General features: G+C 40.2%; 1 protein-coding gene across 1 annotated transcript in view; it reads left to right on the top strand.

Moving 5' to 3' along the window:
• Positions 1 to 12,157: 12,157 nt before the first annotated feature.
• Positions 12,158 to 18,453, top strand: part of LOC132820142 (calpain-5-like) — a 153,770-nt gene continuing 147,474 nt past the window's right edge. The window contains exons 1-2 of the mRNA XM_060832083.1: positions 12,158 to 12,194; positions 12,403 to 12,575. Coding sequence (XP_060688066.1) covers positions 12,411 to 12,575 — 165 coding nt within the window. The 5' untranslated portion in view covers positions 12,158 to 12,194; positions 12,403 to 12,410. The remainder of the gene's footprint in view (positions 12,195 to 12,402; positions 12,576 to 18,453) is intronic.

Genomic DNA, 18,453 nt, shown 5'->3' with positions numbered 1-18,453 from the left:
TGTTGATGAGCAATGAAACTCTCTGAAAGTGTCAATATGAATAAGATTATTTTGAACAAGCTGCTTTAGTTAGCACCAAGTACAAGCATTGGCAACTATTATTTCTGTGATAAATCTTCCATACTGCAGTGTCAAAATATTATATAGCAGCATTCAGACACTATCAGTAGATTACGGCAGATTAATGGCAAAGAAATGATTGCTTCTCTTATACAAAGAATATAGATCAAGATGTTAGAAATGTTGTTGCTTTCATGATTTACTGGATTTAATTTTGAATATAATTTATTCCATATATTATTTGTCAGACAGGTTTTATAATTTTGTGGGAGAAAGTGAGGACTGCAGATGCTGGAGATTAGAGCTGAAAATGTGTTGCTGGAAAAGCGCAGCAGGTCAGGCAGCATCCAAGGAGCAGGAGAGTCGACATTTTGGGCATGATCCCTTCTTCAGGAATGAGGAAAGTGTGTCCAGCAGGTTAAGATAAAAGGTAGGGAGGAGGGACATGGGGAGGGGCATTGGAAATGCAATAGGTGGAAGGAGGTCAAGGTGAGGGTGATAGGCCGGAGTGGGGGTGGGGGCGGAGAGGGTAGGAAGAAGATTGCAGGTTAGGAAGGCAGTGCTGAGTTCGAGGGATTAGACTGAGACAAGGTCGGGGGAGGGGAAATGAGGAAACTGGAGAAATCCGAGTTCATTCCTTGTGGTTGGAGGGTTCTTAGGTGGAAAATGAGGTGCACTTCCTCCAGCCGTCGTGTTGCTATGGTCTGGCGATGAAGGAGTCCAAGGACCTGCAGGTCCTTGGTGGAGTGGGAGGGGGAATTGAAGTGTTGAGCCACGGGGTGGTTGGGTTGGTTGGTCCGGGTGTCCCAGAGGTGTTCTCTGAAACGTTTCGCAAGTAGGCGACCTGTCTTCCCAATATAGAGGAGGCCACATCGGGTGCAGCGGATGCAGTAAATGATGTGTGTGGAGGTGCAGGTGAATTTGTGGTGGATATGGAAGGATCTCTTGGGGCCTTGGAGGGAAGTAAGGGGCGAGGTGTGGGCGTAAGTTTTGCATTTCTTGCGGTTGCAGGGGAAGGTGCTGGGAGTGGAGGTTGGGTTGGTGGAGGGTGTGGACCTGACGAGGGAGTCATGGAGGGAGTGGTCTTTTCGGAACGCTTTTGTGTTCTGACAATGAGTATGGACTACCCAATATGTACCCTCTAAAATCGCTCAACAGGAATATGGGCTCAAGTTCAGTAATCTGTTTCAAGATTACTGAATTTAATAGATATCCATGTCTCTGAAATGAAATTATTTAGTGTATATGAACTATGCAAGATTAATTGGCTCATACTTTAGTGTATTGGAGCATATTTGTTTCCTCTCTGATGCAGTCAGGTACAGGAAATGATGCAAATTACACAAAACCTTTTGATAAAAACTGCCTTGTGTAGACAACCACAGGAATTTCATCCATGAAGGAATTCTGGGAGAGTTTGAGATGATAAGTCTGCAAAATAGAGGTACAAGACAATACTGGATGGTACAGTAATGAAAACAATCTTTGTCTATCCTTGGCGTTTTTGGTTGAATATTGCCTAAGGCAGACAGTGCCATGGAAGGAAATTATCATGCAAACGTTAGCCTGTTTATTGTTTTTCTGTTTGATACCAAGGATTTACTTCTTTCCATTAGCTTTAGTGAATACTAAAGCTGAAAACATAAATCATGTTGCAAATTCAATGTTGATGCATATACAGAATCTGTTACGATGCAAATCGTTCTCAGTGGCTAACATAAGACACATAATAGCAGTTATAATATAGGATTAGGTTCTCCCTGGAACTGAGTTCACTCATAAATCCTAGCCATTTAGGCAATAATCCCTTTACAATTATAAGATATTCAGAAACCTGAGGGCTCAGTGGATGAGAACACTCAGTTGGTGGGTGGGGAGGGGAGGCGGGGGGAGGTGCTGGTGTTCCTCGGTTCCTGAATACAGTTTAGACTCATGCTGTGCTAGTTGGCCAGCTAGCGCAGAGGGGTCTGGCAATTCATCAATAACATCTTATAATTACATAACACATTCAACATTTTAAAATGTCTCGATGTGCTGTGCAATAGAGACATCAATAAATATATTTTTGACACTGAGCCAAAGAAAGGAACGTTACAGCAGATAACCAAAAGATTTATCTGGGAGATAGGTTTTAAGAAACACCTTAAAGGAATAGAGAGGGCAAGAGAGAAAGGTTTAGATAGACAGTTTTAGGGAAGGAATTCCAGGACTTAGGGCCAAAGCAGCTGGAAGCATCATCAGTGGTGGGTTGATTAAAATATGCAGGAGGCCAGAATTGAAGGATCATAGATATATTAAAGGTTTATAGGGATGAGGAGATTACTGAGATGGGAAAGGGTTGAGGCCATGGGAAAATTTGAAAATAAGAATGAGGCATTACAGATGGTGTGTCAATGACCTCAGAATGAAGAGGGATGATTTGTGACTGAGTTCTGGACTAATTTAAGTTATGGACTTCAGAGTTTCGATGAGTGTAAGTGAATTGAGGAGGAAGATGAGTGTCTGGCTAGGACAGCATAGGGATAGTCATATCCACAAGTGAGAATGGGATGTGTAGGGATTTCAGGAGTAGTTGAACTCAGGCAGGGTTGAAATCAGCAATGTTATGGAAGGGGAAATAAGCAGTCTTGGTAATGCTGCAGATATGTGGTTCAAAAGATTTCTCAAAAGGTTAACATGGGAACGTAAGAATGAGGAGCAGTCATGAACCATTCAACCCTCAAGCATACTCCAGCATTTTATAAATCCATGGTTGATTTGATTGTGCTCTCAATTTCATTTCTCTATCTGTCCTCCCATAACCCTTGACTCCCTTTTCTAGCAAAAATTGATCCATGGTCTGTACAGTTCAATACTTGACATAAGGCAATTGATCTTGAGTGCTGAAGAAGGGTCTCTAGACCCAAAGTGTTAACTCAGACTTACTGAGCTTTTCTAGCAATTTCTGCTTTTGTCTCTGGTTTCCAGCATCCATAGTTCTTTCAGTTTTTAATAAGCATTTGATCTTTCTGGACTCAGATTGCATTATTTCAGCATGGTAAAATTCTGATCGATTGCATGTCAACTTTGCAATTCCCCTTTGAAGTGTTGCTATTAATAACATGCCCCATCTTACCCTGCCTGGATTCAATTTAAGTAAAGACCATGCTTATTACACATATAGGACTGAATGTTCCCATTTTCATTTAAAGTGATTTCTCAAATGAGCTTCATGACACTCAGGCTGCCATGGCTTGGAGCGACTTTATAAGACATAAGACATAGGAGTGGAAGTAAGGCCATTCGGCCCATCGAGTCCACTCCGCCATTCAATCAAGGCTATTGGGCATTTCAACTCCACTTACCAGCATTCTCCCCGTAGCCCTTAATTCCTTGTGACACTCAATCTTTACATCATTAGTTATATATTTGGGCTCTTTCATGTGCAATCACCTATTAGGAGTAGTGGAAGTGCTCATGACTGCCTGGACCTTCTTGTGTTGACGTCACTGACACCATATTTAAAGCTCGACTGCACACCACTTCAAATACTGCAAGCTAGGAAGTGCCATTGATAGAGTAGTCCTCCACCATTATATTTAAGGGAATGGCACATAACCTGAAGTTAGCTCCGAGCTTTGCAGGCAGATGGGTGGAACTGCCAATGAATGGACTGGTATAGAGAAGGACAGCACTTAATCCTGCTAACTACCTCAACAGATCATGCCACCAGATCTAACCAGCTTACACTGAAACAGAGGCCTAGGACTTGGGTAAAAAGGAATGCAGAGCACAGCAGGAAGAAAGGTCAATATTGTCTGTGCTGCACAATGGTAAATGCTACTATCTTTTCTGCTATATTTAACTCACAGCCTCACAACTCACTGAAAACTGCCTCTGCATATGCATCTCATCAAGGCTTATACATTACAGCTCTCACTATCGCGTGCTTCATGCCTAATCAACACTAACAACTCAACTTAAGCCCTTGTTACTGTCTGAGCTTCCTAACTTGGAGGTGCCAGTGTTGGACTGGGGTGTGCAAAGTTAAAATCATACAACGACAGGTTATAGTCCACCAAGTTTATTTGGAAGCACTAGCTTTCGGAGCACTGCCACCTGATGAAGGACGAAGTGCTCTGAAAACTAGTGCTTCCAAATAAACCTGGTGGACTATAACCTGGTGTTGTATGATTTTTAACTTTGTGCTTCCTACTCACTGACTGGGGACACTTCACCCTATGTCCACCTCCAGCAGCACCACCAACTGCTCTTCCATTCACTTCCATCATACTCGATCCCTCCCTTTGTCACATTAACCCCCAACCTGACAGACTGATGGTGGTAGGGGTGGAGGGAGGTAACAGACATTAGACTCCTCACTTCTCTGAAGAGAAAATATTCAAGTTAGCTAGGGAAGAGCAGGACTGCACATGTGAGGATGGGGAGACCACAATGTCCAAACAACACAGGAAGCTTAATTGTGAGGTGCTGCAATGGTCTCCCATTCCCTCCAGCACTAACTCAATCTTATCCTGCACAACTCTGTCCCTTTTATTAATTCCCTCTCTTCTCTTATGCAGGCACAAGTGGCAACTCGCAAACCTCTGTCAAAATAAGATCAGCAGAGGAGACACTCAGCTCCAACTCCACCTCTGAAGAGGAAGCTGCTGAACCCTCAGAGAAGCTATCTCTTGCTCCCTCCACCAAATCAGAAACTTTCACCTCTATGGGTTTCATTCTAGTCTAATCTCAGGTGCACAACTTGGTGAGCACATCACAGAATTATCTCTACAGCTGCTCAAGGAAGAAATAATCTAAGTTTCTGGCACTTAGAGGACTGCTGGAGACCAGACACATGCACAGCCTCAGGAAGAAGATGACCCTATGGACTCGACCATTAATAAGTTGGTGAAAATTCACAGATAGGCACAGGAGCATCAGTTTGTCAGAAGTGGTCGATAAACTCTTGCTCTCATTAGGACATTTCTCAAGAATGGCAATTCAAAGAGAAAAACAATATTTTTATCACATAAGAGGAGAGGGCTGGCAAGTGGATTCTGGTTGGTCGAGGTATTATCACAAAAGCAAGTTAGGATTGTCAGTGAGCTCACAGTGTGGCACACTTCTGTGTGCGGGAAGCCAGATAAATTAATACATAGAATCCAATTCTTTGCAGACAGAAAGAAAATAGACACACTATGCCTGTTTCAACTCAACAAAATAGTCGACAACTATTCATTGGTTGTTTTGTCAGGTCAATGCTCTGATTAATCTGAGTCAACCAGTCTGTTTTAAAACTTTAACAAAGCCTGGATGTTAACCACAAATGAGCATTAATGGATGCATTCCCTATTCCAAAACCTCTATCAATCACATTCCACTTGTCAACAAATTGGCAATGTCCTCCCATGCAATATAAATGTAGGAAATGTAGGTGTTTTTTTAAATTAGTATTCTTGGAATTTGTCCTGATGAGTGCATAACAGAAAAACTCTGAAAAAATATATATTTATAAAGTAATACGTAAGTTTATATGAACAACCAACTGATTATATATTTGTCCTAAATTAGGGCAGTGGTTTCTATGTAACTCAAAAATATGTATCAGATTCCTTTAGTAAATATGTTTGGGGGGGGGTCAGGGGGAGATGAAAAGGGTCTGACCATTTCTTGCTATAAATAAATGGAGCAAGACATAGAATTCATCCACCTGAATTTTTAACACTTAAAATAATTGCAGGAAATTACCAGAACTGTGCAAGTAAGAAATCCCAAATGCACTCTTTTCAGAAACATTATGTAATTAGTATATTGCAGTTTGACTTCCTATAAAATGTAAATAAAATAAAAAAAGTAAGTAAAATTAAAAAAAATGTAAATCCCCCATCTAATAATTTGACATTTTGGAACTGATTTCCAATTTTCAGTCGAATTGCCAGGAAAAGCCTTTAAGAGAGTCGTCGTTATGCCACAGAGAAAGGCCCTTCAGCTTATCATGTCTGTGCTGGTCATCAAACATCTATCTATTCTAATCCCATGTTCCAGCACTTGGCACATAACCTTGTATACTATAATGTTTCAATTTCTAAAAACATTTTAAATGTCTTGAGATTTCCTGCCTCTATTTCCCTTTTTAAACAGTAAGTTCCAAATAACTTCTGCCCTGTGGGTGAAATTAACTTTTCTTCAAATCCTCTCAAAAACTTCTGTTTCTTTCCTTAAAACTGTGTTCCTTGCTTATAGACCTCCTCTTTTAAGGTGAATTTTTTTCCCCTACCCTGTTTCAACCCCTCATAACTTTGTACACCCCAATCAGGTTCCCCAACCTCCTCCAAATCAGCTTCTCTGCTCTACCCAGCCTCTATTAAAAACTGCATTGCTCCAGTTCAGGTAATATCCTGGTGAATTTTCTCTGTCCCATCTCTAGTGTAGTCACATCCTTCTTATAGTTTGGAGACCAGAGCTGACATTACTCCAGCTGAGGCTTAACTAATGTTATACACAATTCCATCACAATCTCCTTGGTCTTCTCTCATTGTCTTGACTAATAATCCCATATGCCTTCTTACAAGCCTTATCTACCTGTGCTGCCACCTTCAAGGATCTATGGATACTAAGGTCCCTCTGCTCTTCAGAATGTATTCCCTTGCCTTGCTAATCCTCCAAAATACATGCACTCATACTTTTCAGGATTTAATTTCTTTTGCCATTGTTTCTCTTCACTATTTATCGCCTATCCAATTCTTGATAGATCTGTGAACTTACTGATCATACTGCCTACATTCATCTATATTCTTATAGACTCTACACTGAAGACTGAGTTGAGGAGGAACTTCTTCACCCAAAGGGTTGTGAATCTGTGGAATTCCTTGTCCAGTGAAGAAGTTGAGGCTATCTCATGGAATGTTTTGAAGGCAAAGATAGATTTTTGAACAGTAAAGGAATGAAGGGTTATGGTGAGTGGGTGGGTAAGCAGCACTGAGTCCATGAAAAGATCAGCCATGATCTTATTGAATGGTAAAGCAGGCTCAACCAGCCAAATGGCTGACTGTTGCTCCTATTTCCTATGTTCTTATGTTTTTATTAACATCAAGGGATCCAACACATGTTTCCAGTTGCAAAAACCGCCTCTGACCATCACACTTCAAGTTAAATTTGGACCAATTTGCCTTGGATTCCAAGGGTTCTTAACTTTTTAAGCAGTTTGCCATGTGAGATATAGTCAAAATCTTTACTAAAGTCCATGTGTACAATGTCTACTGCATAAGAATTAGTGAGTAAGGAAAATTCAGAAGAATATTAAGCATTGATAAAATGACCCATGGAGCAGATGTTCGGTTTGTGTGTGTGTGTTTGAGTTTGATTGGGGGGGGGAGGGGGGGTGGAGGATGGGGGGTTGGTATGACAGCTTCCCACCTCATCAGTGCCAATCTGGATCTAATACTGAATGCCATGAAGGAGAGGAGAGAAGTTCTCTTCCCATGTTATGGCAGGAGCAGTCTGGTTTGCCATGCAGTAGAGGTCCTGATTGTTCTGTGTTCCATCTCCTCCCCATCTCAAACTTTCTGCTCCTCCAGTCCTCTGATGTGCTGTCTCCTTCCAGGGCATCATTGTCATCAAGATCCAAATGCCTCTAGCATCTTTGTATCTTAGATTAGATTAGATTACTTACAGTGTGGAAACAGGCCCTTCGGCCCAACAAGTCCACACCGACCCGCCGAAGCGCAACCCACCCATACCCCCACACCTACCCCTTACCTAACACTACGGGCAATTTAGCATGGCCAATTCACCTGACCCGCACATCTTTGGACTGTGGGAGGAAACCGAAGCACCCAGAGGATACCCACGCAGACACGGGGAGAACGTGCAAACTCCACACAGTCAATCGCCTGAGTCGGGAATTGAACCCGGGTCTCAGGCGCTGTGAGGCAGCAGTGCTAACCACTGTGCCACCGTGCCGCCCACCATCTATACTTATGAAGAACGTGGCAATTGACCATAATGACTGAGAATCTGGCAGGTGGGTTTTGTCAATTCAGCCAGACATTGGAATTCCAGTTTTAAAAGTCATATGGCCTGTTTAATAGTTGTCCTACTGATCAGGTGGCATTGGTTGTATTGCCTCTGATTGCAGATACTGTGGAGGATGGCAGCACAATCTTACTTGGTCACTTAGCTCTACAATGTCAGGGAAATACTTTTTCCACTCAGAGCCCAGGCACTGAATAATTCAAACTGCTCAATCTCACCTCATAAAACAAGCCTTCTATATTTGGAATTAATCTAGTGAAGCTTCTCTGAATGGCCTCCAATGCAATTACATCCTTTGTCCATTAGAGGGACCAAAACTATACGCAGTGCTCCAGATGCAGTCTCATGAATGTCTTTTACCTCGGAATGCAGGAACAGGAGTAGGCCATTCAGCCCCAGAGGCCTGATCCACCATTCAATGAGATCATGGCTGATCCATGGCCTAACTCCATATACTTGCTTTGGCCCATATGTCTTAACACCTTTGCTTAACAAAAGAAAATCCATTTCAGATTTAATATCAACAAGTGATCTAGCACCAATTGCTATTTGTAGAAGTGAATTCCAAACCTTAATGACCCTTTATGGATAGAATTGCTTCTAACATCTGTCCTGAATGGTCTGCCCCTAGTTCTAGAATCCCCAACCATTGGAAATAGATTATCTTTATAAACTCTGTATTGTCCTGTTATTATCTTGAAGACTACAGTCAGATCACCCTTTGACCTTCTAAATTAGAGAGAAAACAGCCATAGTTTATATAATTACTCTTAACTCCTGAAGTCCAGGTATCATTCTTGTAAAATTGCATTGTACTCCCTCCAACGCCAATGTATCCTTCCTAAGGTGTGGTGCCCAGATCTGCTCACTGTTTCACCAGGGTTTTGTATAGCTGCAGCATAACTTCTGTGTCCTTATACTCCAATCCTCTAGACAGAAATGCCAACATTCCATTAGCATTCCTGATTATTTCTGTTCCTATTAGTGCATTTCAATGATCAATGTACCTGAACATCCAAGTCTCTTTGGACATCCATTGTATGTAAGCGTACTCTCTAGAAAGCACTGATATATTCTTTTTGCCAAAAGAAGATAACCTCACTTGCTTCTGTTGAACTCCATCTACTACCGTTTTGCATATTCATTTAGTCTATCAATATCTCTTTGTAATTTTATGCTATCATCTACACTATTTCCAATGCCAACTGTCTTTATGTTATCAGAAAATTTGGATTTCTGACTTTCTATGCTACTAAGTTGTTAATAAATAATGTGCATAACTGAGGCCCTAACACAGATGCTCATTTCATTGCCTCCCACTTCAAGTAAAACTCATCTGCATAAAGTTGCGTGCAAAATACAAAAATATACTAGCGCATTCTGACAAAGTTCTAAAAGAATTAAAATATTTTAAAATATATTTGCAAGTTTCAACCTGGTAAAGTTTGATAAATACAGCTGAAATATAGATATCACAAATAATCATTTTGAATCAGCCTGAATCCAACCACTGAGTAACTAATTTTAAATGATTTTCTGCAACTGGCGGCATAGAAGTCAGTTCCTCTCAGTGAATTTAAAACAAATAAAAACATTCAAAACCTTTTAAAATTTACTATTTCAGGTCTTTGCATCCAAAAGGTCAAAGTGAATATTTGAAGCCTCCTTGAAGGCCTGTAAACAGACACAGTTTAAACTGTGTTGAACTGCAGCCAGGTTTGCAGTTGGATTCTGCTCCCAGCTTGATATTTTTAAAGTTACTGTACAAGGTTGTGGAAATTGCAGTTATACTGAATAAGTACATAATTAAAATTTCATCATTTTTTGCACCAGTAATGGGATATCGGGCAAATTATGATGAAAAAGCTAACACAATCAAGTGGAAACTCAAAATTATACTATCATTGTTCCACATTGAGTATTTAATACTTGAGCTCTTATTTAAGGCACACAATGATAAGCTTGTTAGCACAGTATAATTTTAAGTATTTACTGTAATCATTTACTCGACCAGTTTTAGAGAGAGATCTGTTTTCAAAACTGTTCAGAAAACTGTTTTTATATTCAGGGACAATGTCACAATTATACAGTTCCAACACAAATTTTTTTTTTATCACTTGTACCCTCAATTTCACTTGCATTTTAATTTTTCAAGTATATTGTTTCAGAAATGTGGGTTCCTTCCATGAGAGCATGATGATTGCTCTCTCTTTCTTTGATGATCACATTTAAGCAGTAATATAATTTATTCTTTTGTGTGTTTTGCTATGCATTCAGGTGGTACAGAATATTTCTACATCATGGAGGGTTAATGCACTGATAATATGCCTATCTCAGCCTGCCATCATACAGAAGAAGAATCATTTCTCATTGAAAGGAGCTGAGAAGTAAAGAGTACTCACACTACTGATACAAGTCAATAAATTTCCCTTCTACTGAATCCCAAACTGGAAGCAACTCTTTCCCTCATTGCCCAGGGGCAAGACACAGAACTTGGGGGTTATTTGAAACTTTTAGACAATCCTTGGTGGTCAAAGTTTAGTTTAAAAATCATTCTATTTTATAGAATTTCCAAAACTGCATTTTGTTTTCTGCATTAACTATATGTTTTGGTTCTGTATCAAACAATAGTCATGAAACAGATGACTGAAGAGGCGATGTTCCTTGACTGAATGATAATTTGTGAATTGATGTAATTATAATTATATGGCAAACACTGGGTTTTTAATTTGATATATTAACTGTTTGTCTCAAATGTTTCTGGGGGCAAATTATAGCCAGTGTCATTTAAACAATAGTTTCTCTTCCAGCTTTGATAAGGGGTGGCATGGTGTCTCAGTGGTTAGCACTGCTGCCTCATAGCACCAGGGTCCCAGGTTTGATTCCAGCCTTGGGTGACTGTCTGTGTGGAGTTTGCACATTCTCCCTGTGTCTGTGTGGGTTTCCAGGTTAGGTGAATTGGCAAAGCTAAATTGCCCATAGTGCTGGATGCATTAGTTAGAGGGAGATGGGTCTGGGTGGGTTGCTCTTTGTAGGGTCAGTGTGGACTGGTTGGGCCAAAGGGCCTGTTTCTGCACTGTAGGGAATCTTATCTTAAAAGATAATATTATGGAATGTCCTAACTTTGGCAGGATCCCATCTGATTGAAATGATAGTGTAAAGAAACCACTTTTTGGTATGCATGCCATACTGCTGTCCATTTGAACTAGATATTATCAATTGGAAGATAAAATTATGAAGAAGAGGCAGACTGCACTTGAAATGTTAACTTTGTGTTTCTCTTGGTGAGTTTCTCCAGTACTTTCTGTTTTTATTTCTAAAAGTTAGTGACTGGTGCACTGGGTTGCTGCTCGTTTTCTTTATATAGTTACCTGTGCTAGTAAGTGCATGTGTACAGAATTAAGTCAGATTGGAAGATTGGTTTTGCACACGATTAGCCCATGACGTTCATTGCCAAGCCTTGAATATGTAGAATGATAGTTTGAGTAGATTACTAAAGATTGATCAAATCTACGAATTGTAGCTGGTGCCATGGTCACATGAGAACAATTGAAAAAATATTGACCAGAGGCTTTGACAGGATAATATTGTCCTTTAGGACCAGATTTCTTTCTCCACCAGTACTACTACTAGTTCACCTTGATACACAAAAAATAGAAGGTTTTATGAATAGGTTTGTACCACAGAATTAAATTACACTGGATCGTGAAACCACAGGCTTTAGTAAGACAAATAAGATGCTGTTAATTTTTTTTTGTTTATTGTATTCTATTTAGTTTCACTTCAAATTGAGTGATTATTTTAGAACTATGATTTTTGATTGTTAAAGAAGATATTTTATCATAAATTCTATTTCATAGAGATTTTGAAGAACTGAGGAGGAAAACAAAAATTCTACATTTTGACATTTGTTTTTATTTGGCTTCTTTACAAAAGTAAAGGCTCCACCAAACCATTCTAACTAATGGGAGGTTGCTAGTGAGTTTAAGAACTCCCCATTCAGCTTTCATAGATGGTAGAGTCTGGAAACTTGCAGGTTAAAATGCAGAGAACTTTGCAGGACAGATGGAGAGTTTGTTATGAGCCAGCTAACAGCTCAGTTAGAAAAAGGCCAGGAGGTAAGCGTGACTTCTAATTGTTCACAAAACTTCCTCAACTGAACTATTTCTGTAGCAATAAGGGTAATTTCTGACAGTTAAGTTCTAAATACAGATGGGCGGATTGGAAATATTTATGTATATTTAAATATCTTACATAATTTGGCAAGCTTTACCTTTGAGAATACTAATGAAGTTTACGCATGCATTGCTGCTATTTTGGTTTCAGATTGAAGGATGGTTCTATCTGTAAAGTTGTACAAAGACCAGCACTATTCAGCTTTAAAAAAAGACTGCCTTCAGCACCAGCGGCTGTTTGAAGACCCTTATTTTCCTGCAACAACTGAGTCACTGTTCTACTCCAAGTCGCCTCCAGGACCAATTGAGTGGAGACGACCGCAGGTAATAATTTGTTCCCTATTGAACAACTTACTTGGTAGAAAGGATATGGGAAGCAGAGTGGTATGGCATAGTTTAATTCTTCACTGTTACGATGTTGGCAAAAACAACATGCTTAAACTGATGTTGATCTCATTGTGATGTCCAGTTAAAATCTTGCCCTGGTTTCCAAAACAAGAAACCAGAGGGCTTTTTATTAAATGGAAAGGAAAGAATATAGAGATGGCTGGATCTGAATCCCAACTCTGTTTTCAGGTGTCTAATTTAAGTATGGCTGGTGAATTCCTGATATAAGCAAATGGTTGCCATGCTTTGATTCCTTCCTAATCCATTCAGTCCCATTGTCAGCCATTCTGGTTAATTAATTTCAATGTACCGATTGACATTCTTTTATGTGACTGTTGTAATGGCAACTCATCTTTTAGTATTATCACTTGATTTACTATGGTTATTGTTTGGGATATCTTTGCACTTGGGAATGAACTGTACAGTGGCACTGCTGGTATCCTATACCACTTGGACCACAGCAGTTCAAGAAGAGAGTGCACAGCCGCCTTATCAAGAACAGTTATGCATGGGCGATTAAATGCTGGATCAACCACAGCCCATGAAAGAATTGTTAAAACAGGGCTAATTGTGTTGCAGAGCTTTTAACCATGTGGAATGTTTAATTCACTGATAGCTTTGCATATTTCTGATATAGGGTCTGAAGATACAGGTTCAGAGATGCATGTGAGGTTCTCTTGTCCATGGGATTCAGGCATTCCAGTTTAAAAAAAAAATAATTTTTCCATTTAGGAATGCATAATATGGACACTTATCATTGTTATGTTCAGTGGCATGTCTAAGCTATGAATTTGTGCACTTTGAATCTTCACATGTATGTCTGCATCTGTTTTTATACATAAATGGATGTCTGGGTTGAAATATATGTATTTATATTTGTGTGCAATATTGAATATTTATTGACAGTATAAAAGCAGTATTATGGGCTGGTTGGGCACACTTTGGAAATTTGTATTAGTACATTTTGGGTAAATTGCATCTATAATCCAAGAAAAACTACTGAACATGTGCGACCAATATTTCTACAGTAGATACTGGCAATATTGGCAAGAAATTGTTCAAATTCAGGTTAATTTGAGATATAAAGATTATATTTAACTTGTCTGAACTTTCATTGCTCCTGTTTCCAGAGAATTCCATGTTACATTATACCATTAGTATAATATGGGGAACACATAGCCTTTACATTAGCTAAATTAGGATGCGCAAATATCTCAAGGAAGACAGAGAATTAATTAATTTCTCAGAACTTTGACTTCAGATTTGGAAATCCAAACATTTTCAGAAGCATGTTGGTTAGGCAAAGTCTGAAATGTGAAATGTGAATTAAAATCCAGAATTGAATATTCAGTGTGCATGATCTTTAAACAATGGAATGATAGTATGATTCTTGTATTGTTTGATACACAAAGCAGTCTCTGGAGATGTCAGTAAATAATAACTTTTCTAGAATTAATGTACCTCTCTCTCCAGAGCAAGCATCAATTGTAGTGTTCAGGAATTTTTGCTACTTTCCAGAAGCTGTGTCACTGATGAAGTTAGGAAGCACTTCTGCACACTAAGGGTGGTAGGAGTTTGGGACCCTCTTCCACAAATAGCAGTTGATGCTAGACAACAAGAAACTGCATCATTTTCATGTTATGGAACAAAGCATCGCTTGATTCTTAGGTGGAATTTTGAGGCTTGAAAGTCCTGGCGAAATTTGGGCTAGAAATACATGGGTATTCAGGTGAGGTCTTACCTTGACATAAAGAGAGAAACTCATTACACTTTTATGCATCTGTCAAGTTTCTCAGTACAGAATGGCAAGTTTCTGATTAAGGGGAATACAGCTTGTCATGCACCTTATTAATGATGTACCTTGCCTCATTAGTATTCAGCTTCCTATCTTACTGAATGTGTCAAACAAGCTAGACATAGAGAACTCTCATCATGGTAATCAGAGCAGGCAACAAGCAATCACAGTGGCTGTGTGGAGCCTGTATGTTGCTAAGCACCAAACAACATCTAAGATCATCGTCAGAGGACATATCCAACTGGAGGTTAGGGATGGGCAATAATCAGAGACATAAGATCATCACAAGCAGTCAGTGACCCACATCTGTTGGATGATAGGACATTGAAGGAACAAATACATGGAACACTTGTTCTCAAACGATGGCTCCATTTCATTTGCGATAACTTCTTTGCCCATTTGCAACATAAGTTTAAGTGAATGTGGTTAGGTTTCCAATTCTAGTCAAAGGCAGATTGAACCATGCCATTGGTGCTTGCAAGTCTAACATTGCTATCACAATGATGTAGAAGTTAGCAAAAACATTCCATCACTTTTAGGACTTCTAAGTGTGATATGAGAGGAGGAAACATTGCTTCATCAAATGTCATGTAAGTATGACATGGATTCTATTGAATACAATGAAAACTTGAATGATTGATGCGGGTCGAGGGTGAGAAGGGGGTTGGGGTGCAGAAGGCACTCCCTTTCTAATGTAATGTATTGGTCAGTCAACTGGCATGGGCACCTTCACCAGGTTGGTACACATGCTGTGACCAAGGCCATGGTGGAGCAGCGATAATGCTGCTAAAGGGATCACTGCTTGCACTGGTTTGGGGTAGAGCTCCATTATAGATGAGACAGAATGTGTCACATCATACTGGTCCAATGCGCTCTGTACAATTGGAGCAGGTAATGAGGCGATATAATAGATGCTGAGAAACTGGAGGAACGGGAGCAGTCTTTCAAGGAGGACAGGACGTTGAGGAGAAAGCTCAGCTGAATTCAGATAGGACCTGATTAACACTTGGTTCCAGTAAATGGGAGCTGGGTGCATCATGGAATGCTAAATGGTCATTGGTCATAGTGCCAGCATTTGACTTGCATTGTGGGTGAGCACTGCAGCATCTATTTATTTTGTTTGTAAATAAAGCTCATGTTTGAAAATGTTTAATTGTTTGCCTGAATATGATGATCCCTCACTGGACAATAACAAGCTGAGAGTCTCCAACGAACACTGGGAACAGAGTGCAATGATCTAAAGAGGATGTTTAGATAGGATGTAGCTACAGATAAGTAAAGAGTGTGGCAGTAGTTAAAAAGTGATTAGAGTGAGAGAATGGGGTTGTACCTCTGAGGGAGTGTTAGCCTATGTTCTATGAGCAGTGTGACTTTATGGCTGCTGTGAGAGGCAATGCTAAATTGTCAATATTTGTCTGGATATACAGTAGTCTTTCAAAGGTGGCATGTGCACAAGCAATGCCAGTCTTTCAGCACGTACGTGCTGAATGGTGAGTTATTCTGCATCATTAAGTTACACCTTAATGATGCCAGCCCTATTCCTTTATGCTCCCCCGAGAGGATGTGCCTTCCAGTAGGCTTTTGTCCTGTGGTCTAACATGCCTTCTGATGCTGACCACTGAATACTCCCCAGAGTATTCTGGGACTGTTCCTTGAACCATGAGTTTCCCCAAAGGACAACTGACCCTGGTTTGCGTTGACTCTGATTCTGTTCCTGATTGACAGGGCCAGGACCCACAGACTGACAGCAGCCACTGGACTGAGGACTAACCTGCACCAACTTCTTGCATGGTCATTTTGTCAAATAAAAATGTAGTGTGCTAGCTGCACAGGTAGATGACACACATTGTAGGTGTCAGATTGTCTTGATTTGCTGTACAGCAAGATGGCCTTATTCACCCCTTGCAGACAGATCCCTACTGACAAGTAGCATGTCTGTATGTCTGCTCTAAACAGCACATCAATATGGCAAGACCGATAGACATTAGCTCTGACGAGCCAACGCACTAACAGGCACAACATGGTAATACATGTGTGGTGTGAACATGCAGGTAGTTGCTAGGTGAGCATGCACAGACAGGCCCTCAGCTGGTGGATCGGACCAGCTATGCTCGCTCATTTAGGACCTACTTGCATGCTCATACCATACATGGTGAAGCTTCTCAGTGCTAATTGTCAGTGCACACTGCAATGCATGTTTGAACCATGTGAGCTGTCTGCAAGTATACTGAAGACATGCATGATGGTTGTGATGGGTTGGAAAATGGTGGTTTTCAATATCCATGTGGATCAGGCCCTGAGATCAGTTTTCCCAGCATGGACATCATTTTACATGAATTTTCCAGGTACCCACTTTGGTTTCCCTATTGAGTTTTCTCAATGTGTAGCTGGTTTGGTGGGTCTGGTAAGATGGAAAGTTGAATATTAGGAAGGTGAGTTGGATATTGATGAGGCATTTAATAAGCAGTAAACCCATTTAATTGGCAACACACTTCTGTTTAATGAGAAACTCACTACTCTGCTAGTGAAAAGCGTAAAGGCTGCATGAACTACACCCAACATCAAAACTGGCCTTGCTAGAGTTCGCTCCTGATTCTGCCACACATCTTGCCATAGTCCATGCTACCCAGTTGTCTATAAGATTCCACCCATGATCCCAGTTTGATTAACAATTCCAAAGTCATACAAAGACCATGAATAAAGATGCTGATTTTAATGAAGGATTTAACACAGCTATATCTAATGGATGATTATGTTACCATTGAGTATGGTTTTCTTAAACAGAAAATGCATTAATTGATTTTTTTTTAAGAAATTGATTTAACCACAGCATGGGGCCTGAGGTCTACCTATAGTGGATGCTGGGTAATTTGACATGAGGGCAAAAGGTGGGTGAGGGTCATGGGTTGGCAAAAAGTTAACAATAAACAGTCATGGGTGTGAAGGAGAAGCATTGCTTATATGAAGGATGTGAGGAGAAATACGGTGAGGAGAAAAACACAGGTTGGTATGGAGGATGTATGGGCCTTGATGTGGGGGAGGGACATGAAGTGACACAAATGCTAAGAGGGGACATCGGGGGATGGGATGGGAATATAAATTGGTCTGGATTGGCATGAATTACCATGGGGAGTGTGTGAGGATTTATGAGATAGAGGGAGTGGGGTTCAGGGGGCTTATTTTTAATTTATTCTTCTTTTCATACAAGACTGTGACAGACTGTCAGTGCACTGAGGCAGGCCAATCATCTAACTGCAACTGGAGGCATCTGAACTCTTTTTCTGAGATCAATGGCCATTCTCACCCACTCTCTCCCCAACATCAAAAGAAAATCCAAATGTCCAGGTCACATTTTTCTGGATCAGGTTTGCAGAACTGGGAATGCCCTGAACCTAATCTATCAAATCAGCAGAGAAAGTTCAGGCTTGGTCATTGCATTAATTATTATTTATTCCTGACTTGCCATTTAGTATTTGAAACTGCAATCATGTTTTTTTTTCCAACTGCTATACTATTTTCGTAAATCAGGTCAGCAACCTCTGAAGCCAAGTGGTAAATCTGGCAGCTAATTGCAATTACTTCTCCACCTACTGATGCTGCCTACCTTGCGGTGTCCTTCCAGCCTCCTGCTTGTCTAAATTGCAAATACTTGACAGGCCTTCCATTCCCCAAGGTAAACTACAGAAAGATAGTTACTCAAATAAAAGCAAAATACTATGGATACTGGAAATTTGAAACAAACATAGAAAATGCTGGAGAAACTCAGCAGGTCTGGCAGCATCTGTGGAGAAAGAAACAGTGTTAATGGTTCAAGTTTAGTATGACTTCTTTTCAAAACTTGTTCTTTCTTGTTTGGAAGATGCATTATACTACCCCTAACCCAAAACTTAACCCTAATCCTAAACCTAACCATAACCCCAAGCCTTACTCTTTCTGTCTCCACGGATGCTACCAGACCAGTTGAGTTTCTCAAGTCTTCTCTATGTTGCTGTTGAAGGAGAGGCGCTCCATTGGGAAGTG

Source organism: Hemiscyllium ocellatum, chromosome 11 (assembly GCF_020745735.1).
Source record: "Hemiscyllium ocellatum isolate sHemOce1 chromosome 11, sHemOce1.pat.X.cur, whole genome shotgun sequence".
Lineage (NCBI taxonomy): Eukaryota > Metazoa > Chordata > Chondrichthyes > Orectolobiformes > Hemiscylliidae > Hemiscyllium > Hemiscyllium ocellatum.
The sequence above is the reverse complement of the archived record's forward strand: the minus strand, read 5'-3'. Positions and strand labels throughout refer to the sequence as shown.